Here is a 24,080-nt window from a genome sequence, read left to right as displayed (position 1 = left end):
GGCACTAGTGAGTGCTCACTGCTTTGTGTACATCAGCCCATCTCGTTGAACCCTTAGCACCCTCAGAACAACATAAAGAGCCAGAGACAAGTTAAGGTACTTTCCATACAGTAAATGGCAGAGAGCGGGGATGGGAGCCCGATCCTCCCGACTCCAAAGCCTGTGCATTTAACCACCGAGCTGCCCTCCTTCCCCTGGGCCGAGACACAGGCCCCCCCTCTGCACTGTCCTGCTTGTGCGCATGCCTGGCAAGGGCGGGGGCGGGGGTCTGGTCTGGTTTCCTCCACTCTCACTGGTGTCGAGGAGAATGAAATAGTTGAGGGGTGAGTTAAAGCCATGAAAAGGAAGGAGTCTGGCACGCTTGGGGGGACAGCACTACGGCTTGCATTCCTGAACGGTTTCCTGGACTTGGCCTCGGCACTCGTCGCTTTTGTTTCTAGGTACACGTGTTACCTGGAATGGCATGTGGTTGGAGGGTTTTATTTTAACCTGAGCCTGTGAGAAATAGGCGGTGGGTTATGGAGAGTCACGATCTGGTTGCCTTTAAAATTTGGGCTCCTTGAGATCAGGGCAGGAGGCAGTCAAGCTTATTGAGGCCAGCCAGTCTTCGTGACAGGGTGCCTGGGGCTCGTTAGAAAAAGTGTACTGAGCGCACACTCCCTTCTAGTTTTCATTGTCTTGTCATTCTCCCTCTACAAAATCGATGAAAACATCCTGGTCGTACGTACTGAGAAGAAGTGATACTAGAAGGGCAGCAGTAAGACACGTACCTTGAATTCCCTGAACACAAATCACAGGTGCCGTGGAAAGTCTCTTAAACTTCTTTTGTATGATTTTGATGGCGAACCTCGCTCTTCCTGCGGGTTTTGGCTAGAGTGTGTACAGGAGGCCACGGGTGCTGGGTCAGACAGTGTGTGTCGTGTTCCGTCTGTGACCCTGTGATCCTGTGTCGTCATGACGTAACCCAGAGGACAAACACAGCAGTGGCATCAGCCACGTTCGTTAGTGGATGTGGTGAATTAATAACAGCAACGAGAGAAGCAACCATTAGTTGAGCACTTACGTACTGAGCTCCGTGCTCGTTGTTTTACATGGCATGATCTCCTTTAATCCTGATCGATCATGTAAGTATTCTTCTGCTCATTTTGTAGCTAAGGAAGCTGGGCTTTGGGAAGGATTGTGACCTCTCCCCAGTCACCACGGTTCTGATTCAGGTTGGCATGACAGCAGCACCTGCGCTGTTTTGCTCTGAGTTGGCGCCTGAAACTCCTAATGTCATCTCTTCTTCCTCGCGCCCACTCTTATTATGTGGTTGATCATCCGGAGGGACTCCTAGATTTTGGTACATCTCTTTTGCCACCAAATCTCACCCACTCCTTTGAGTGTCTCTTGCCTGTATAAGATGCTTATGTGCTGTTCAGTCAAGTGTACAAGTTGTCGTTTAAATACTGTCTTCCGGGGCACCTGGGTGGCTCAGTTAGTTAAGCATCTGCCTTCGGCTCAGGTTATGATCTCCAGGTCCTGGGATCGAACCCCATGTCTGGCTCCCTAGCAGGGATCCTGCTTCTCCCTCTCCCTCTTCTTCTATTGGGTGAGCACTTGCTCTCTCTCTCTCTCTCTCTCTCTCTCTCTCTCTCAAATAAATAAGTAAAATCTTTAAAAATAAATAAATACTGTCTTCTGATGGCGGTTGTCCCATGGAGCCCTGACACAGCACGGTCCGCCACCTTGTGGGCAGACCTTCCAAGTGATGAGCACCCCGCTCTCGTTACTTGACCCAAGAGAGGTCTTTTTCTCTCTGCCACTTTCATCTCGGCCCTGCCACTGACTTACCAGTTCCTTAATCTGTCATAGATGGGACTTTATTGGAAACGGAAAGAAAGGGAACGCTGAGGTAACAGTATAAAGATAAGTAGCGTGCACAGTTGCTTAGTGTCTAAATGGGAATTTGAACTCCAGTTTACTGGACTTCAGAACCCCATGCTTTCCATCTTACCACATGGGTGTTGACGATTTGTGCCTTCCGATGTATCGTGCCCTCAACCTTCGAGGAGGGCCAGGGGCCATAGCACTTGGGGAGTGCCAGGAGAGGTGGCACGTTTCAGAACCAGGCCGCAGCCTGGCTGCCTGGGGGCATTGACATAATGGAACTTTTCTGCTTGACCTAATTGCCAGGATAGCTGACGGAGCCAAGGTAGTCATGTGTTCGCCAGGCAACTGCGGACCCCCCGCTCAGTGTCAGGATGACAGTGGTAAAAGCGACGAGTGGAAGCAGCCAGAGAAATGCCCTTTCTTCCCCCGCTCCAGGACCGCTGTGTCTGTTGACTTGAAAACTGTTAGGTCCTGCCTTCCTCACTTTTCATCATGTGGTTTCTCTTCACCTTTTCGCTTTTAGTGATCCCACCCCCAGACATCCACATCGACAGCTTTGGCGAGAATTCCCTAAGCTTTACCCTGAGCATGGAGAGCGACGTCAAGGTAACGTTGGACTTCCAAACTGGCGGGTGGGTGGGCTCTCCTAGCTGGGGAATCGCTCGCTGCAGCCTGGAATGGTACGATTAAGGAAAACGGATGGCTTGGTCCAGTAAGACCAAAATCCCACGACGAGGTTGGTTCCTTCCCCTGTAAAGAACAACGTGAGTCTTCTCGTGTAATTACTCTGCCTCAGCCTGGTGCCTTTTTTTTTTTTTCTTCTTTTCTTAAACCGTATAATTAAATGGTTCACAGCTACAGTGCAAATAAAGAGTTGGTGTTAACAGAATATGTATGCCCTGTAATTTTCAGCTTTATTGGATTTCCTGGTGCTAAGCACTAATGCAGAGGTTCCCACAGTGAAAGAGAGAGTCAGATACCTGAGAAACATGCCCACTTACAGCCACTCCGCGTCGTCCCCTTCACGCGCCACCGTCCCCTCCGCGCGGCCTGTCTGCGAGCCAGCACCGCTGTGACCCCCTTTGCGCCTGTGGTTTTCCAAGTGGAGATGCACCTCCCATAATGTTCTGTCTTAACCATTTTTCCTCCCATCCCTCCCTGTCTGTGAAGCTGTGGTGGGACAGAGCTTCCAAGTGATGAGCACTCTTGCCGTTTACTGAACCACAGTTCGGTGGCCTGCCCTTGGCTTCGGAGACCGTTGCTGCAAGCCATGGCTTTCATATACACGTCTCTATATCGTCTTTGCTCTTAAAAGCATTTTTATTTTTTTGTCACCGCCCCATATTTAAAGATCTTTAGATCACATCATTTTATGGGCCGAGGACAGTGGGAGCTAAGGAAGCTCCTTTTGCACTGACCTCTTGGCCTTGACTGCAAGGATCACCTGAGGTATCCGTAATTGCCATAATGGAATTATCTTTAAGGTTTTTCCTTTTTCTGCCATTATGAATTGGCTGTTGTCCCTTTTATGCTGCATCAGTTTTTTTGGTTTCATCACATCTATATTGTGTATAATAATTAGTCCCATAATAAATAGTCCCATGTTTGTTTTTAGAGGTAGGCGCAGTATAACGATCCAGCGATAGCACACATGGAACCAAGAAACAAGCTGTCCATCCTAAGAAAGGCGAGGCCTAGAGCAGCAATAGCAAAGGGGTGCCTTTTGTGTTTGCTGGGCTCCCTGGCTGTGTACTGTTCCCATAACATGTTTCGTGGTTGCTGGCAGGTGAATGGCTACGTGGTGAACCTCTGCTGGGCATTTGACACCCACAAACAAGAGAAGAAAACTTTGAACTTCCGGGGGAGCATCTTGTCACACAAAGGTAACACCTTGAGGCCAGTTGGTGTGCGAGTGGTTGGGGGGAGTAGGGATTCCGGTACTTCCCGCAGCAGCAGAGCTTGTGTGGGGGCTGCCGTTCTGGGTGGGCGGAGTGGAGGCATTGCCTCTGGGGGAGGGTCCCCTCAGTGGCTCCTCAGCCCGTTTCCCTAGCTCCTGGAAAGAGGCCTGTACTGATGATTTTGGAGTTCCTAAAGAAAGTTCTGAGAGTGGGCTGCCTGCCCCTCCTTTCTGGTGGGGTTCGCTCCTCCTTGACGTATGTGAGGCGTGCAGGGCGTGGTGCATAGTCGGTACTTGGCGCACGTTTTTGTTGAATGAATGCACAAACTGAACTGAGGGAGGAGGGAAGGTGGTGTCCCACTCCCTCTTGTATCTGTGCACCTGCTGCAGTAGGCCTTTCCCCAGGTGTTCTGTGTGTACCGTTTTATATAACCCCAATAATAATTCCGTGGGATATGCTCATGTCACCGATGAGAACCCACGGTTGAGAAAGTTAATTCCCACAGAAGGTGACGGCACTGGAACCCACATCTTTTTAATTCCCAAGGCTCTGATCTCACTGTCTCAACGTTGCACTGATCGAAATTGGGAGAATCAGCAAAAATAGTCTTCTTAGCTAGTGCCTGAATTATATTAAAGGCTAGCTTGATGCCAGGCATCATGCCAAACACTTTACGGTGTTTTCTTTTTTAATCTGTGCAGTAGCAGCTGCTCAGTGCTGTTGTTGTTGTTGTTGTTGTTGTTGTTGTTTTTCCAGTTTTACAAACAAGGAAATGGACTTAGTTTGAGTATAGATGACCCTGAACAGTCGGGGGTCAGAGGGCTCTGACCCTATAACTTTTAACTCCCCCCCAAAACTTAACTACTCACAGGCTGCTGTTGACCAGAAGTCTTACCAATCGCATAAACAGTTGATTAACACATATTTTGTATGCTCTGTGTATTCTGTACTGTTCTTACAATAAGATAAGCTACAGAAAAGAAAGTATTTATTTGTTTCTGAAGGGAAGGGGCGAGGGAGAGATAGTCTTAAGCAAACTCTGTGCCTGACGTGGGGTTTGATCCCACGACCCTGAGATCATGCTCAGAGCCAAAACCCAAGAGTTGGAGGTTAAATCAACTCCACCACCGAGGCACCCTGAAAAGAAAATACTCTTTTTATGTTTTAAAGATTTTATTTATTTATTCATGAGAGACAGAGACAGAGAGAGAGAGAGGCAGAGACACAGGCAGGGGGAGAAGCAGGTTCCCTGCGGGGAGCCTGTTGTGGGACTTGATCCCAGGACCCCGGGAACATGACGTGAGCCGAAGGCAGATACTTAACCACTGAGCTACCCAGGTGCCCCAAGAATAGGTTCTTAAGAAAATTTTAAGGAAGAGAAAATACATTTACAGCACTGGGCCATTAAAAAACAAACAAAAAAACCTCGAATATGAGTAAACCCGCATAGGTTCAAACCCATGTTATTCAAGAGTCAACTTAGTTTTGTATCTTGCCATTCTCACTTTATGTGAAGTTGTAAGAATTTTCTACTCTCGTTAAATATTCCTGGAGACAACTTTGAGTGGCTGCACAGTAGTTCGTGGAATACACGCTATTTAACCATTGCTTTGTCTCTGGGCAATCGGATTGTGTATACGTGATATGTGACATCATGTCCCAAAGATGTTTGCTCGCTCTGATTCCACGGGAAATCTGGATGAAGACCTTGCAGAATTTTAAGACGTTTACCCAAGGCCAAATGGCTCTCTAGGAGTGTTGTCCCGGTTTATACCCCCAGATGGTCAGCTTTAAATCTACGAGCGCCCATGCGAGTGTATTATGTGTAGTAGTCGTCAGTAAGTAATGCTGGGATGAATGTGTAAAATGATGAAAATTCCTACGTAAGCATTTGAGACTCACTTAAATTGAGAGGATACATTAAGAAATAGGGTATCAGGGCACCTGGCTGGTTTGGTCAGAAGAGCCTACAACTTAAGGTCTCAGGGGTCATGAGTTCAAGCCCCCACGTTGGGTGCAGAGATTTTTTTTTTTAAATTAAAAAAAAGGCTTAAAAAGTAGGACTTTATATATCAAAACAATTCTTTTTTCACTAAATTTTTAATTTTAATTCCAGCGTAGTTAACATACAGCATTATATTAGTTTTAGATGTGCCATATAGTGATTCAGCAATTCCCTATATTACTCAGAGCCCGTCAAGATGAGCGTGCTCTTAATCCCCGTCACCCATCACCCCCCACCCCACCACCTCCCCTCTGGTTATGTCAGTTTGTTCTCTGTAGTTAAGAGACTGTTTCTTGGTTTGTCAAGATACATGCTCTTGACTGACGCCTCCAGCTCCTCCCGGCATCTCCTTGTCTCTGTTTTCACAGTTGCCAATCTGACTGCTCATACATCCTATGAGATTTCTGCTTGGGCCAAGACTGATCTGGGGGACAGTCCTCTGGCATTTGAGCATGTCACGACCAAGGGAGTCCGCCCTCCCGCTCCTAGCCTCAAAGCCAAGGCCATCAATCAGACTGCAGTGGAATGCACCTGGACGGGCCCCAGGAACGTGGTGAGTCAGCCAGGATGGCCGCCACCCCTGATGCCGGGCCAGGGGGTAGCCCCAGAGCTTTCTCCTCTGTCTCTGTTCCTGCTTCCTCCTTTCTCACCCCAGCACCAACTCTCCTCTCCGTCAGCTCTGTATTACGTTCTAGAGGCACCTGCTACCTCTTTCCACACCTTGGCCTGGCATCTGAGAGAATGTACTCGAGCTCTTTGCTATTGGATAGATCGTGAGTGTGAAGGGGGGTGGGGGAGGGCGTGTTCTGTGCCTAGGGACTCACCTTGGCTCGTGGGTGTGGTGACACATTAGCAGCAGTGACAGCTGCTCCAGTCTCTCCCCACCTACGTGATCCCCCCCACCCCCAGGTTGCCTTCTTGGGCTGCTTCTCCAGCTCTGCCCACCCCTGTTCCCTCCCAGTGTCCCCACTCCACTGGTCCTTTTCTTTTCTCTTTTCTTTTCTCTTTTCTTTTCTTTTCTTTCTCTTTCTTTTGTCATTATGTTTGTTTTTTTTAAAGATTCCACTTATTTTTTTGAGAGGGACAGAAATAGTAAGAGAGAACATGAACAGGGAAGAGAGGGCTGAACAGGGAGCCCGACGTGGGACTCAATCCCAGGACCCCAGGATCATGACCTGAGCCGAAGGCAGATGCTCAACCACTCAGCTACCCAGGTGCCCCATTATGGATGCATTTTGAGGCACTGTGATCAGATGTGTGCTTTTCTGAGTCTGGTCTTTATTTCCCATACATCCCCACTGTATACCTTCCTTGGCTCTTAGGTGGGTCTTCCCAAACTTCTTGGCACATTTTCACCTGCTCTTGTGTCTGGCCCTTGGCTTATGCTCTTTCTATCACTAGAGTCCTTCTGCCCCCCCCCCCCGAATTTATAGTTGGTGCCATGCAGAACACTGCATTAGATACTGCTTTATCTATTTGGTATCTTCTGTGTGTTTATCTCCCTAACTACTTTGCAAGCTCCTGGAGGGGAAGGGTTATTTTCCGAGTCTCCTAACTAGAAGGGCCCGTAGAACGAATAAATCTACGGTTTGTGAGTGAGTGAATAAATGAATAAATCTATGGTGAGCAAGGTTTAGTGAGTTCTGGCAGTGAGGGGTGAGGAAGGAGGCCTGGTCTTATCTTCTGAGTGCATCTCCAGCGTGCCCTTGGGGTGGGCCTGCGCCATGGGGAATGAACCAAGGTTTGCACATCGTGGTAAGGTCGCCTTGAAGAAAGATGGAGAAGGAGGCACCGCAAGAGCCCTCATGCTTGTCGCTATCAGCCCACACCAGCTGGGCAGGGTGGACGTTTGCCCTTTACCATGAGGGAGCGAAGGCCTGGAGCAGCAGACTGGCTCCGCAGAGTGAAGCTGCCAGAAACCAAACTGGTGTGAGCTCAGGTGTGGCTAGTGTGGCCCTGAGGCAGGGACAGAGACAGCTGCGTGGACTCGCCTGGCCCTCAGAGCAGACTCTGCTCACAGAGGCCTTTCTTGCCGGTGCCCCCAGCCGAGGGCGTCCGGAGGCTGGTGCCTAGGGTCGCACCCTGGAACACTACTTGACCTTGGGGTCTCTTGTTATGTGAGAACTGGCAGAGGTAGCCTTGCTCTGCGTCCTCCGTGCTGGACACACTCGTTGTGCTCTCAGGGTGACCGTGCAGGCCCCTGCAGGAGGCTCTCAGCTGCTGCCCCCTTCGGGCCACTGAGGACAGGGGTTGCTCACCCCCCATCGTCCTCTCCGCCCTGACAACGGCCACGGCCCCCGTCCTTCCCTGGTGACCTGCCTGTCCCCTGGCCTCCTTGGTGTGCAGAGCCCTCTTGCGGCCCTGCCCAGGCCCGCCCACCCCAGCCCCACAGCGGGGCCTGTCCTGCGTGTACCAGTCACCCCCGGGGGCTTCTGTCCCCCCTCCCCGTATGCTTCTCCTCTCTGGCCCCAGCTGAGAGAAAATGCACAGCTGTCTGGGGCTCGGAAATCCTGGTGCCCGTCCCTGATCCGTGGCCCCCTTTCCCATGACCTCTCCAGCCTTGCTCAGCTTTCTTCTGGTCCCCAGCTTACCTGCCTGTATGCACTTCCATGCCACCCGACCGAGTGCTTACCCGGGCGCTCCAAGCCCATCAAACCCCCAGGCCCTGCTTTAAACTCCCACATGTACCATTGGAGTTGGGAGTGGCTGCATAGAACAGGGCCGAAAGTGACAATGGCTTCAGCACTTTATTTCCCTCCCCTTTAGCAGAAGGTGGAGCCCTTCAGCATCCCTGGGTTTCTACAACAGCAGGTTTGATTGAGGATGATCCCAAGCTGCCTGTGGCATCTGTCCTCAAAGTCACCTTGTGGTCCAGGAGGTCTGGAGCCACACCAGCCTCTGTGTTCCGGGCAGGAGGAGGGCGGGAGGAAGGGCTCCCCGCTCCACGTCCATGAGCTCACTGAGGTCCCACGGGACACCTCTGCTTGTGTCACGTGGCCTCTCCTGGCTTCCAGGGAGGTGGGAAATGGAGATTTTCTTGCAGGTGGCAATTCACGCTAGTGACCAGGATTCTACTAAGGAGGAGAGGAGCAGTGGATGTCTTCTAGGCAGCTCCCCACATCCACCTGGCTGCCCTCCCTCCTCAGCCTCCCTCCATGAACACACTGGCTCCCCCACCCCCATCAGCACTTCCATCCATGCTTTGCAAGTAGCAGGCCACCTGCTCTGAGAACCCCACTCTTCTCCTACAGGATGTCTTGTTCCGTATTTACAACTCATCCTTTATAATTGTGTCCGTTTTTCTTCTCTGCCCCTCATTCCCCAGAAACGAGCATTTTGAGGGGCACCTGGGTGGTTCAGTCGGCTGAACGTCTGCCTTCGGCTCAGGTCATGATCCTGGGGTCCTGGGATGGAGCCCCGAGTCAGGCTCCCTGCTCAGCTGCAAGTCTGCCTCCCCCTCTCTCGTTGCCTCTCCTTGCTCTCTCTCTTTCTGAAATAAATAATATCTTTATTAAAAAAACAAAACAAGCACTTTGAGGACAGAGAGCACACCACGTTTATCTTGGTGGTGGCGGGATTCGCACCTGCCCAGTGCACCTTCTCTGTAAATAAACACAGAAGGAAGACTTCTCTCTTTTGCGCTCTCCTGAAGCCGTTCCCAGGGCCATCAGTTAGGAATGTCAAGAGAATGGCCTTTGAGCTGATGTCCTTTTTCATCCCGTTTGCCAGGTTTATGGTATTTTCTATGCTACATCCTTCCTTGACCTGTACCGCAATCCGAAGAGCTTGACTACTTCCCTCCACAACAAAACGGTCATTGTCAGTAGGGATGAGCAGTATTTGTTTCTGGTAAGTTTCCCGTACCGGGGAGTCCCGAGGAGTTTCTGTGTTTTAGGGATGGTTTAAATCCTGGGTTCCAAGCTCAGGCCCAGGACCTGGGGAGCTGGAAGCAGAACTCCAGGATCCGTGTGTGTGCAGGAGGGTGGCTCCTCTCCTGTAGAAGTGTCAGGTTCCTGCTTGAAGAACAGAATGACCCCATCACCGACTGCAGCTCCGTTGTGGGGGATTGAGAACTCGGCAGGTGGATAAATATTCGCAGGAATGGAGAAACCGCTGTCATCAGATTCCACTTCCAGGACTAGGAATTTAGCTCACGTACTTTTACATGTGTGCCAAGATATATTATGGAAAAAGGCATTCGGTAAACTATTACTTGTGATAGCAGAGGATTTGAAACCAGTGAGTCTCAAGAGAAGCCCGGTTAAGAATACAGGGCAACCCTTCAAAAGAAATAGAACCGAGGTGGAAAAGGAATCTCTGCTTTTTTTGAAGTAAAACAAGTGAAGAGCCTAAAGATATGTGTGATATTTTCATATTTGTGTAAAAAAATTAAGAAAAACAGGCCATATATACACGCATATGCACATCTATATGCACACACATGTATCCGTGTTTACCTAAGTGTAGGGCATTTCTGGAAAGAAGCACATAAAACTTGCCATATCTGGGAAAATGGATTAGACATCTGGGGTAGGTAGAGAATTCTATTTTCTATCTAGTTATATATTGATTGAATTTTAATCGTGTACGTGTGTCCTTGTTTCGCTGGGGGAAAAAAAGGCTTAGTGCCGACTACATGCGTCCCCATGGTATTGGTTTCAGGTCCGGGTGGTGGTGCCCTACCAGGGCCCGTCCTCTGACTACGTTGTGGTGAGGATGATCCCAGACAGCAGGCTCCCACCTCGGCACCTCCATGTGGTTCGTACCGGCAAAACCTCTGCTGTCATCAAGTGGGAGTCCCCGTATGATGCTCCTGACCAGGACCTGGTGAGCGAGCGGGCCAGGCATCCGGCCAGCCCTTCCTGTTCTTGGCGTGGTTGGCGGGGGAAGGGGATAGTCATGGGGCAGGAAAGCTGGGCGGTAGGAGCTCAGCAGGACGATGTCGCTTCCCCGTATCTGTGTGCCCAAAGATGGGGCCCTTACAAGCGCCTCTTCTGAGTTGTCCCGGCTCCGTAATTTCGAGCCGTTACATTTGTTTGTCCCTTGGGTCTCGTCCGCCGTCTCACCTGCCCTTCCCTGACCCTCTAAAGCGGGTTGGCACACAGAGGCCTGGCAGCCAAGCGCAGCTCATTGCCTGTTTTTGTCAGTACAGTTTATGAGAACCAAGCTATGAGCAGTCAAGTCACGTGACTGCTTTCATGCCACAAACGACAGAATTGGATAGTTGTGGAACAGACCATTTGGCCTTCACAGCCTAAAGGTGTTTTCTACCTGAACCTTTACAAAAAAGTTTACTGGCTGGTCCCTGGGTGGCTCAGTTGATAAAGCGTCCAGAGTCTTGATTTCGGCTCAGGGTCGTGAGATCGAGCCCTGGGCTGGGCGTGGAGCCTGCTTTGAGAGTCTCCCTCTGCCCCTCTCCCCCTCCAGAAAAACTAAAGTTAAAAAATAAATAAAAGAAGAGGCACTAATTCTGGAAAACAGCTCCCATCTTCCTTTGGCCCAGGCTGCTTTTCCCTGCCTCTCCCTTGTCCTGGGGGTGGGTGGTTTTCTGTGCTAGGTTGCTGGCAGTTGGGCTTCTGGTAGCTGCCCCATGGCCTTGCACTTGCCCTTGCCCTTGCCTCTGTGTAGGTAAACGGCAACCAGGGAGACAGTACGTAGAATTTGTCCTCTTGTGTGTCTTCTGACCACACTTGGAACGATGACTGCTGGGGAGTCACCCTAAACACTGAATGAGAACTCTTCTTGTGCCTGTTCTCACCTATGTGCTGATGCCACGAGAAAAGTGACTTCCCAAGGTCATTTTTTGGGGTCGAATTAACAATTCTGCGCACGTTTCTGGGAGCGAGTGCTTGTTCCAGGTGCGGACCCGGCTTCCCCAAAGGCTTTCCAGAGAACAGAGCCAGGCTGCGGGCCTCAGAAGGTTGTTGCTGTGGGTCACAGCCCCTGACATGCTTTGGTTACATCGTCCGCCCCTGAATGGCAAAGAGTAAATAATAATAATAATAATAATAAATAAAAAGAAAATCCAAGTTTCTGGTTACCATGAAGGTCTCTTTTTTTCTTGTCCCAGTTATATGCAATTGCTGTTAAAGATCTAATAAGAAAGAGCGATAGGAGCTACAAAATAAAATCCCGCAACAGTACCGTGGAGTACACCCTGAACAAGTTGGAGCCCGGAGGGAAATACCACATCATCGTCCAGCTGGGGAACATGAGCAAAGATTCCAGCATAAAAATCACCACAGGTAGGGATCCCTGGGTGGCGCAGCGGTTTGGCGCCTGCCTTTGGCCCAGGGCGCGATCCTGGAGACCCGGGATCGAATCCCACGTCGGGCTCCCGGTGCATGGAGCCTGCTTCTCCCTCTGCCTGTGTCTGCCTCTCTTTCTCTGTGTGTGACTATCATAAATAAATAAAAATTAAAAAAAAAAATCACCACAGGTAAACGGGAGAGCAGTTAGGGTCCCTCCACATGGCAAGGGACCTGCAGGGCTGCTAGGACACCCGCCGACACAGAACCTCTGTCCAGGACCGCTCGGGAGGTGCAGACTCCCCCACAGTGGGCAGCAGGGTGGGGGGCCCAGTGCCTGCACTGCAGGGTGGTGGACGGGGGTGGCTGTTCTCCATCCACTGTGTCTCTTTGCCCTCCTTTGCCCACCTGGTTTGGACCCTTCTAGGGGAGAAGAGCAGGAGGCCCAAAAAGGGTTAGGAATGAAAACTGGGTATTCGCTGCAAAAGCCACAAATGGGAACCTGGGGTCGAAGTCACATGGTTCCTCATGGCAATGATGTGTGGCCGAGGAGGGAGACAGTACCTGTGCAGTAGCTTGAAGGGGACTTGCTGGCCCCCCGGGGGCTCGGCAGTCAGGCTCTGGTTCTGGAGGAAGGTAATAAGCTCAGGTCCTGGGGCCGCAGCAGAGAGAGCAGCGGAGTGTCCGGGATGGAGGCTTAGCCCCACCGGGCCGGTGGGGTGAGCAGTGGGCCTGGGTGGGACTCACTGCGTCACCCCAGGGCTCCGTGTTCATGCACAGCCCCCGCCCCTCACCGAGCTGAGCTCTGAGGCTCCTCAGGCCCTGGGACGGGACTCGGGAGAGCAGGAACACAGGCTGGAACCAGAGCAGCACTCCAGCAGGGGTTTGAAACTGTGGCCCATCCCATCCCGTCCCTTCCCTTTCTTGCCCACCCAGTTTGGTTTTGGCCATCTGTGCTTCCGAGGGCCATGAAATTAGGAACTGTCCAAATCTTTGAATAAAGGTATTAATAAATCAACAACAAATGAGATGCCTCATTGGGATGTGTCTACCAGGTGCTAGGCTCTCTGCTAAGCAACACGTGTGTTTTATTTCTTCCTTAGTCTGGCCTTCCAAGTTAGTATTAGTTTTTTTCTTTTTTAAATGTTTTATTATTTTAGGGAGAGCAAGCATGAGCAGGCTGGGGAGGGGGAAGAGCAGAGGGAGATGGGGAGGGAGAGAGAATCCTGAGCAGGGTCCACGCTCAGCACAGAGCTCGACGTGGGGCTCGATCTCACGACCCACAGGATCCCGACCTGAGCTGAAACCAAGAGTCGGACGCATAACCGACTGAGCCCCCCAGGTGCCCCTCAAGTTAGCATTATTTAACCTCTCTCGGCCAGACAGGAAAACGGCGATTCCAGTATACAGCCACCGACTGCATGCTGTTTATCTTTAATTTTCAGTTTCGTTATCCGCACCTGATGCCTTAAAAATCATCACAGAAAATGACCACGTTCTTTTGTTTTGGAAAAGTCTGGCTCTGAAGGAGAAGCATTTTAATGAAAGCAGGGTGAGTTCCTCCCTCCTCCTCAATGACTTTGGGAATCTAATTGAAATGCAGTTTTAGAGATGAGCTTGTTAACAGCACGCTGGCAGAGATGGGGAAAAAGAACAGGGCAAGGGAGTAAACTTGAGGATTAAAGGACCATTTTCTGTGGGCTTGCTCATTAGCAAAATGTTTATACTGCCCATTAAAGACGAGAATCTCTGCACTAAGCACTTTGCATTCCTGAACTTGTCTTCCTCTAAAGACCGGGAAACGGGCTGGAACCCCCCCTTCCCCCGGGCCTTACGATGCTGGGTGCATGCTGGGTGCAGCTCAACGTCGGAACCAGGGCCCCATCCTTCGCAGCCAGTCTAAGAGCTGGGCTGTGCCTTCAGTGCTAGGAATGACCTACAGCCTCAACCTGGCCTCGCCATTTCTTTCCGGTGATGTTCGAGGGAGTGGGATGTGCTTGTAGAGAGTCTGTTGACATATGGAGTTCCCCACTCTGTTTTGTCTTGTCATGGGCAGACCCATTACTGGATTCACAGTAGGAAGCGGGAGAAAGAGAGCGACATGGGGAATAGATCTGCCACCCAGAGGTGGACAGGTTCTTGAGTGGGCCTGGCTCATCCCCATGGTGGGCAAAGCATGAGATAAATCACCTGTGGCTCTTTCCGGGGGAATGGTGAAGGCACAGAGCACGCGGGGGTTATAAACAGTCACTGTGCATAAAGCCAGAAGCACAACTAGTTTAAACTTTGAAGATTCTCACAACTCTCCCAACTGAGACATCTAAGTAATCTACTCAAATTTAAAGCAAGCGTTTGAAGCAGTTCAAATCAAAAATACTCTGATTTAGAAAAAAGTATAGGTAACAAGAACCCCAGTAGCGGTGAGCAAAAGAAAGAAAGGACCCAACCTCACCGATAATGTGAACAACAAGGATAGGACGCCGTCCCATTAAACAGGCTACATTTTGGGGGACAAAGTATCACCAGCATGAGTCGTGGTCGGGGAGGTTAGCACCCTTGGAAAAATGAAGTGGTTCCGCCTTCTGTAAGGCACTTTCATGTAACGTATTAGGAACATAAAAAGCGTTCACACCCTGTGACCCAGCAATTCTTTCAGGATCTTTTTTTTTTTTAAAGATTTTACTTATTTATTCATGAGAGACACACAGAAAGAGGCAGAGGGAGAAGCAGGCTCCATGCAGGGAGCCTGATGTGGAACTCGATCCAGGACCCCGGGAACACGTCCTGGGCCGAAGGCAGATGCTCAACCGCTGAGCCACCCAGACATCCCTCAGGATCTTATTCCTTTTTTTTTATTTTTTTTTAATTTTTTATTCATTTATGATAGTCACAGAGAGAGAGCGAGAGAGAGAGGCAGAGAGAGAAGCAGGCTCCATGCACCGGGAGCCTGATGTGGGATTCGATCCCGGATCTCCAGGATTGCACCCTGGGCCAAAGGCAGGCGCCAAACCGCTGCGCCACCCAGGGATCCCTCAGGATCTTATTCTAAAGAAACAACGTACATCGAGAATTTGTGTATGAGGCTGTTCAGGGCAGTTCTATTTCTGATAGCAAGAAAAAGGGAATGACCTTAATGTCCAACAGAAGAGGACTAGTTAAATAAATGTCAGTGGATGTTTGTGTCATTTAAATGTTTTTCCTTATACCTTTATGTATTTTGCAAGAATTCTACAGCAAATATACATTAGATAGAAAATAATTCATGCTGGCTTATAAAGGAGATTACAGGAGTGGGGTTCCAGGTGGATGGGGTTGGGAGGCCCGGTTTGGAAGCTGGTGGTCATCAGGGGATCCCTCCTGGGTGGCAGCAGCCCGGCTTTCAGGTTGAGGTGACGGGTCAGTACTTCAGTCCTAATGGAGGGAGGGTTCTGGCATGAGCATGTAGCACGGCCTCCTTTCCCCCAGGCTTACAGTTCAGGGAATAGACAGGCCAATGGAATGGGGACCAAGAGACCGTGAATGCGCAGTGGGGCCTAACATGGGAGCAGAGATCAGAGAAGAGGTCTTTGGGAGGGGGGCTGGCGGGGTGGGAGTTGGTAGCTTTGACACCAGAATGCTCGGAGATTAGCAGGGCAGCCCAGTAGTCCGTTCTGATCCCAGCCTGATCTCGAAGCACCTTCTATTCAAGGCCAGGTTGGTCCAGTGCCACCATCAGCCTCAAGGAGCTAGGGAACGAGCCTGGGCTGCCAGTGGAGTTCCCACGCGCTGTTCTACCGAGAAATGTCCTGACTCTTCTTCCCCCACTGCTGGCATCCCCTGCCACCTGGATTTATTATGAGTCCAATCCCATTACAGCGAGCTATTGCTGAATTGTCCGGATTCTTTGTGGCATTTGATATTGTGTGAGATGAGTGGACTGTTGACCAGCACTTTGAATGTGTGCTGGAATATTCGTTAAAATGGCTTTTATGAAGGCTACACTTTTCACTTCCACTTTGCAGCTCGTAAGTGGGCGTGGTAGTTATTTAAGACGTTTGCGATGGGAAAATTGCCATTTTCTGAATCCACTATCTCAGCGGTAATGTGAAAAGATCTAGTAAGAAACCCGGAGTGCTTTAGCATCTAGAAAAGCCTGCAATAAGGAGCTCACATAAAGTTGGAACTAGTAATAGAAGCTGTCAGATTCCTTATTTAACTTCTTGAACAATCTTTCGTGTCTTTGTTTTCAGGGCTACGAGATACACATGTTTGATAGTGCCATGAATATCTCAGCATACCTTGGGAATACTACTGACAACTTCTTTAAAATTTCCAACCTGAAATTGGGTCATAATTATACTTTCACTGTGCAAGCAAGATGCCTTTTTGGCAGCCAGATTTGTGGGGAGCCTGCTGTCCTGCTGTATGATGAGCTGGGGTCTGGTAAGTCACTCATGTGGTCACTTTCCGTCTTCAGTTCTGGGGAACTAGATGAAGGATGTAGCAGGGTTTGGTGAATATGTATCTTCTTAAGCTTTTATTTGTTTGAGAGAGAGAGAGAGCGCGTACATACTTGTATGTGCACAAGAGCAGGGGGAGGGGCAGAGGGAGAGGCAGAAAATCCCAAGCAGACTCTGTGCTCAGCACAGAGCCCGACACAGGACTCTAGATCATGACCTGGGCTGAAATGAAGAATCGGATGCCACCCAGGCACCCCAATATGTGTCTTTCTAAAGTGCATTTAAAATATTCTTTTTGGGGCAGTTGGGTGCCTCAGCTCAGGTCATGCTTTCTGTGCCTTCAGCTCAGGTCATGGTCCTGGGGTCCTGGGATCGAGTCCCACATCGGGAGCCTTGCTTCTCCCTCTGCCTGTGTCTCTGCCTCTGTGTGTCTCTCGTGAATGAAGAAATAAAATCTTTAAAAAAAATAGTAAGAGAAATTAAAGGCATGCATATTGAGATGTTAGACCGGACTTGCAAGAAATGGCTGCTCTCTGGCCCCTGTTGATGAACATCTGGTTGGGATGAGTCCCTGGGTAGCCACCGAGCCTTCCCTGTGAGGCACAGGCCTCGCCTGTACCCCTTTGCCCGATACCAATAACCTCAAGCCTGACGAGACTCCTTATGGGACCTGAAAAGTCCACTGTGCTTCCTTGGCTACAACTGACTCCCAAGTTCCGTTTCCTGCCCTCTGCCTCAGACCTTCCCCAGGATGTTCTAAGACTGGCCCAAACCCAACAGGGGGATGGATGGCTTTGCCCTAGAGCCCTCTTGGGGCGGATCTACCAGTACATCAGCATCGAGCCGGCATTTGTTTAAGATACGAGGAAGTGAGCATCATCGTTAGGTCACAGGCACCTCACTGGCTCTACAAAGAGCACGTTAGAAATGTGAAACGTGTACAGAAAGGTTCTCTCTTTCATCTAAGTAAAAAAACAAAACAAAAAAAAACCCTCATAAAACTTCATGAGCTGTTAAGTCAGTGTTGCAGTAAAGGAATCTCGTTTGTATCACTTAATGGAGCTTCAGGTAATTGCAGTTCAGAGTGACTTTGGTGCCAAGTAGGGGGAAGTAATTGCAATCTCGTTAATTAGTGGTCTGATTTCACATCCTCTTATGTAAGGCAAGCAAGTGGTCTTAAGTAATAATGCTAATGAAATCAATGTTGATACCCCAACAAAGGTCTCCCTTCCAAGAGATTATCTAAATAAACAACAAGGCCGTGATTAGGAGGCTAATGTAATTACCGTATTTGCATGCACAAGGCCCGTGGTCTCGCAGCTCGTGGCACGGCGTCGGGAAAACAGGCAGGCATCGCAGGCAGGCACATGTCACGCCAGGCAGGCGGCTCGGGTAACTGTTGGCAAACCCGTAGCTGTTTTTGGTGGCGGGTGTCGAGCGGCCCGGTGGGTCCTTCCGCCCTCACGTTGGAGGCTTACGTGTTGGCCTCTGGCCTTGGCAGGTGGGGGCGCCTCGGCGTTTCAGGCCGCCAGGTCTACTGACGTCGCTGCCGTGGTGGTACCCATCCTGTTCCTGATTCTGCTGAGCCTGGGGGTCGGGTTCGCCATCCTGTACACAAAGCATCGGAGGCTGCAGAGCAGCTTCACCGCCTTCGCCAACAGCCACTACAGCTCCCGGCTGGGCTCGGCTATCTTCTCCTCGGGGGATGACCTGGGTGAGTGGGGCAGGGCGCGTGGGGCAGGGCGCGTGGGGCATCCCCCCAGCTCAGACCCCACAAAGCCAGCTCCTTGGGTAGGAAATACCTCTTCTGACGCTAGAGGGGTGACTCGTGAGCCAGGGATCTCACTGCTTTAGGTCAAGTCAGGTGGAGCCCTTTGCTTCGCACTTGCTTCTTTTTTTTTTTTTTTTTTTTTTTTTTCGCACTTGCTTCTAAATTAAAATACCTGTAGTGCCTTCCGTGGTGTGGTCCTGGCCCGAGATCGGGAGCAGGTTTTGTGGAAGAACTGGTACAGGAAGGAGAGATAGGCCCTGGGCTGTGGGCGCTCCCGAAGTATCAGCAGATCGTCAAGAATTTCTGAGCCCTCTCACCCTTCATGGATCTGGAGGTCTTGATATCTTTGAAGAGCCTTGTCAGGAGAGGAAGTCACGCTTTCCCAGATGACTTCTGTCCGAAGAAAGCCTTTCCGTCGGGCTGTCTTTCGGATAGCTAGTGAAACCCTCTCGGCCATTCTTTTTTTACCCATAACGTGGTATGGAAAAAAGAAATATCCCATTTAAAGTGTCTACGTGCTCCAATTACTAAATGCCAATAGAGCCAATAGACCACTTGATCTAATAAATCAGGTGTGTTTGGGGATCTTCCCCAAACTCATGATAAATGTGATTTTTACATAGCCATTTTTTTGTTTGTTTGTTTGTGAAATACTTGTGTATTCCCCGTTCATTGATCATTTGTATCAGCTCTGCACCCTCCTCTTCTCAGTTTCCTGTCTCGCTTCGTACAAGTATTTGGTCTGCCAAAATGAATGAATGGGGTGGGTTCTTTGCATCTGTTAGTGGGGACAAAAGGAGTTGGACCCATTGGGATACCACACAATGATCACTGAATGTGGATCACAGGATGGTACCGGGGGCTGCAAGGAGACATCCGTTAGTCTGGGAAGCTGTCCTTAAAGAGTTTAAACCCCTCTAAGATCTCTTCCCTTAGAGCGGTGTGGGTTCAGGAGGAGAAAAACAGATTATGAAATTTCACTGTGTGAACACAAGGTGTGGATCATTCAAATTAGGGGAGCCAGATCATCCATTGGGCTTTTGGGTAGGTAATAAGATTCTCCTTCCTAAGGGATTTGCTTTCTTTATCTGGCTAAGTTCAAGCTACCATCAAAATAAGCCCGGCCACCCGCTGATGGGGAAAAGTTGACCCAAGAGTGTCAGTGGGGAGCTGAGCTGGGTTTTAGCTTTGGCTACCGTGCCTGGCGTGCTGTGTACGGATTTTCCGGGCTGGGGCTCTTGATGGTGTTGGGGGGTGGCTGGGGAGCAGTGGGAGCTGGGCTTGGGTGCCAGTCCACTGGAACTCACCAAAGACCTACTCTTTTGCCTTTAGGAGAGGATGATGAAGATGCTCCTATGATAACTGGATTTTCAGACGACGTCCCCATGGTGATAGCCTGAAAGCTTTCCTCACTAGAAACCAAATGGTGTAAATATTTTATTTGATAAAGATAGTTGATGGTTTATTTTAAAAGATGCACTTTGAGTTGCAATATGTTATTTTTATATGGGCCAAAAACAAAACAAAAAAAAAAAAAAAGGAAAGAAAGGAATGAATACACTTTGTAGTAATCAACTGTGAACTTCAAACCAGGTTGATTTTAGTAACCAAATTGCTTTGATTTCGTATTAATGTAGTCTTACAGGGCTGTGCTTGCTGGGCATGCTTTTAAGTCTGTGAGATAATTTTGGTTCAGTAAATTGGCCGTTCTTTTTATTTTTCTAAGACACAGAAATGTATTTAAATAAAAAACTTCAAGAGAGGGTGATGGGTGAAATCCCTCCCACCCCCGCTCATTGAAAGTGTGCTCAAATTTTAAATTTTGTTCGGATTTAGTTTCTATGAAAGTGTTTGCGTGTATTCGGGGAGGGGGGGGTGGGGAAGGGAAGGTTCTTTTCTGTAATTTTGTTAATTTATTGGGACTCCGTAAGAGGCAAGGCTTTAGTGGTCATCTGACTCTGCACGTCACGAGGGGTCGCAGGGCTGAGAGGTGGGGACCAGAAGCAGTTTCATTGCCGTTCGCGGAACAGGCCGTTTTTGTTCGCTTGTGTGTCACTTAATGGTGTTTGGCAGGAGAGCACATTGACTCATTGCTCAGTTTCAGTTAAACAGAGCTGCAGCTCGGGAGGCCCTGCAAGCCACAGCATCTTCTCTTACGTTACTGGACAGAATCTCACTGTATACGCCTCTGCACAAGATGTAGCCTTCGGCGCTACACGATGACAGCACTGCTTCGTTATACACTGGTGTCATGGTCATTGCCACGAACGACTCTGCTCGTGGGAGAGTTCCAGATCTGTGCCATGATAGATACACTGGCAGATCGAGTACCTACTTTGTCCTTTGCGGATATGTGGTTTTTACTTAACCACAGAAGAATCTCGAAACCTCGAATGTAAAGTTTTATATTTATGTTGAGGGTGGCCACTTACTGTCTTGAAAGCTCTATACCTGATATATGCAGTCATTTTGAATTGGGTCAGTGCCTTCTCTCTCTCATTCTCACTCTCTCTCTCTCTCTCTCTTTCCTTCCCCTCCCCTGTACCCCCACCCAGTGCAAAGAGTGCCATTCACACATGGATACAGGAGATGGATGGATTTGAGACCATTCTGTCCAATTGACAGTCGCAGCAACACTACAGTTTATTCTGTCTGTAGAACAAACTGAGCTTTTTATTTTTTTTATTTTATTTTATTTTTTTTCAAACTGAGCTTTTTAAAAATTTTTCCTTCTGCCTTTCAGTGCCACCCCGGTATTCAGATCATGGCCACTTGATAGGTTTGTGGAATCCACCATGGATTGATGCTCGTAGGCACCAATGTCCAGTGCTGCCGTGACTCCTACTGTATGAGCCTCACTGCAGAACTTCTCAGCGGAGAAGCCTTGAGCTCTGGGGATATTCCAAAGTCATATTTCTGAATATGCATCCTTTATATGCAAGCTTTGTAAAGGCCCCATCTCCTCTGAGGTGCACTGTATCATCTTCTCACAAGTATTTGCTTTCTTTAAACCAAAAGTATCATTCTTGTGTGAGAATATAGTTTTGTTCTATCTAGTGATTGCCTGGAAAACAAAGAGCCAATTAAATTCTTTTAGTTTAAAAAATTTTAATTTATATATATATATATATATATATATAACAAAGAGTATTTTAAACTGTAGACACGTGGTATGTCACGTGCTAAGGCCCCATGTTATTTTAACAAGTGGTGATCACGATGAGCCTCCTCAGTTTTTTTTTCCCCTTCCTCTATGACTTTTTTAAAGAATGGCATTTCTTTGACTTTATCCCGTCTTATCTTGGAGTTTTGTTCAAAACTCCTAAGCGCTGCCCCCCCTCCCCTTTAGTGAAGCTCTTTAAGTAGCTGAAAGATGAATAGTCAGGTGGGAGGCAGAGTCATTTAATTGAAGCACTAGAAAGTATATTTTCTTTTCTTTTTCTGCCGACTTTTTGTTGGCATTCGTAAAAGCTGATATAAAAGGCTCTGAGACTTCATTTTCCATTATTCTGTAGGCAAGCCTTTTTCCAGAGCCTGTGACTCCGGTGGACAACGTGAGATATTTCTGAGCATCCGGTCGTTGTTAGCAGTGCCTCCCAGGGCCAGCCCATAGTACTGTATAGACCGGCCATTCCTCTCCCCCCCATGCTCCCCCCAGAATATGCCACTGTGCTGTTTGAGAAAAAGCAGCCTTTTAGGGCTAGAGTATTTTCTATAAACAGAAGAGCTACGTTTCTGAAGACTAAGCTAGGTAGATGCAGCTATGTGTAAATTGTATATTTTTATGAACTTTTCACGCACGCACTCTTCCTTCTGCATAGTTTGGTGGGCTTTGGGTGTACACCTGCCATCTGCAAGAGTCCAGAGGTTGGAGTGGCCGTAGGAAATGAGAACACAGAGTATGTGCAGCCTTTGAAGGGACCCGATAATTGTCTTCACTGTGACTGATTGGAGCCCCTGGTGGTTTGTGAAGAAGGGGCTTTTTATTTTTATTTTTATTTTTATTTTTTTTGTACCTTTGTTGGAGATGCCACCTCAGAAGTTCACACTGTACCAGGAAAAGATTTCGTTCTCTCCCGGCCCACGTTAGAGTGTCCGAAGCCCACATCCACGTGGACTACATGGGCCACCAACGGACCACTCCAGTTTGGCAGGCAGGGGGATTGTGTACAGATTTTCTCTGGAAGCTGAGTTTTGCCCCTTTGTATCTTGAATGCCCCTTGAGCCTTGTGAGATACGGGTCCAGGCGGATGAAATGACAGAGAGTAGAATTCTGCAGAAGAGTCCGGGGAGGAGACCTGTCTCTGCAGATGACAGGTGAGAAGCTCCACTAAGTACTGGCTGCCCTGACATACTGGGTACAAGGTTATATGATGCTGGGTAACTGGATGAAACTTTGGACTTTGGGAAGAGAGGTGGCTGGGATTCCATCTCTGCCCATATCACTAGGGACATTTAGGTGGGAGAGGTGTGGGACACAGCTCTGTGTTCTCTCCTGCCCATCATCCTGGCCTACTAGATTTAGGCTGTGCTTCAGCCATCTAAGGAATGTAACCCGTCTCAAACAGTGGCCATTTGGGGGAGACCTGGGGAGAGTGATGGTGTGGTTAGGCTCTTACAGATAATCACCCACTCCCCCTTGGAGAATCGTGCCGTCAAATATTCACCCAGTGGTCACTCCATCCTGTAAGATTACAGTCCCAGTACATCCTTAAGGGCAGATACCTCATCTTGTTAGCTTTGGTTGGTCACTCTCCTACTCACGGGGTGATGGTGAATCCCCAAGAAGATTCTTCTCTTCCTCCGGCAGACCTGGGAAACCCCTCAGAGAAGGGGTCTGGAAGAGAAGTCAACTGAATACCATCTCCATATTGATTTTCAGAATTGACTCTAAAACTCTGTGCAGAATCTTCACTTTGTTGGGATTGTATCTTGACATTCCTAGTATGTTATTTTTATTAAACTGGAGTGTGTGCTGCCTTTCAGGTACAACTTTTGTGTAATAAGAGCCAGTGCATTAAGTTTATATAGACTACTTTCTATGCAAGACTGAGATATGGAATAGATAACAAGAGGTACAGATAGTTGGGTACGTAGACAATGAGTATGTTCTCAGAATGGAAGCCACCATCGGATGTGGGTTGAGGGAGGATAGGTTGTGTATATGTTTCCGCCCACTAATTTCGAGCAGCCATATTATGAAGTAAATCCTCAGAGCCAAGTAACCTAAGAATGGTATTCGTTTCATGTTATAATGACGCAAATGGGATAAGTGTGAGTGCTGAAGTGGAACATCATTCTCAGATATTCCATGTCATTTCTCATTTAAAGACTCTTGTTATGAATTATTAGAAACTTTAGGCAAAATTGAAGTATTGGCAGCAAAATAAAGGCCTACTCTGTTCTTATTTAAAGTGAAACACTGTATTCTTGTTTCCCTCCAAAGTGAAATTAGGCATTTATGATTTCAATCGCCTTGATACGTTTCCAAATCACTGATTTATGCTGAAGATTTTACTATATTGTTGCACAATTTTACGATAATTTTTGCCTCAATGTCAACTTTTTTCACTGAATAAAAATTTAACTGGGTCAAGGAAACACCTCTACGAAAATCTACTCTCTGCGTGTGTCTCGAGTTATTCTTTTGAGTGCAATAAAGATGGTTTATACAGTCTCCGAACGCCATTCGATTTGCCTGTTTTAGAAGGATGTTTATTTCATAGACGAGAGAACACAGAGACCTGGAACATTTTTGTTATTAACAAGGTGGTCTCAGGTGGTGGCTCCTTGAAGAACACGATGCCTTTGTGTTGGCTGAGGAGTGGGGAGATGTCAAGGCGGCTG

General features: G+C 48.7%; 1 protein-coding gene across 1 annotated transcript in view; it reads left to right on the top strand.

Moving 5' to 3' along the window:
• SORL1 (sortilin related receptor 1) overlaps positions 1–23,852 on the top strand; it is a 157,086-nt gene extending 133,234 nt beyond the window's left edge. The window contains exons 39-48 of the mRNA XM_025465194.3: positions 2,396–2,478; positions 3,659–3,755; positions 6,144–6,328; positions 9,505–9,624; positions 10,438–10,602; positions 11,846–12,020; positions 13,469–13,575; positions 16,253–16,445; positions 17,964–18,176; positions 19,566–23,852. Of these exons, the coding sequence (XP_025320979.3) occupies positions 2,396–2,478; positions 3,659–3,755; positions 6,144–6,328; positions 9,505–9,624; positions 10,438–10,602; positions 11,846–12,020; positions 13,469–13,575; positions 16,253–16,445; positions 17,964–18,176; positions 19,566–19,633 (1,406 nt within the window). The 3' untranslated portion in view covers positions 19,634–23,852. The remainder of the gene's footprint in view (positions 1–2,395; positions 2,479–3,658; positions 3,756–6,143; positions 6,329–9,504; positions 9,625–10,437; positions 10,603–11,845; positions 12,021–13,468; positions 13,576–16,252; positions 16,446–17,963; positions 18,177–19,565) is intronic.
• Positions 23,853–24,080: the final 228 nt, after the last annotated feature.

This window comes from Canis lupus, chromosome 5 (genome assembly GCF_003254725.2).
Source record: "Canis lupus dingo isolate Sandy chromosome 5, ASM325472v2, whole genome shotgun sequence".
Classification (NCBI taxonomy): Eukaryota; Metazoa; Chordata; class Mammalia; order Carnivora; family Canidae; genus Canis; species Canis lupus.
This window is presented reverse-complemented; position numbering and strand designations above follow the sequence as displayed.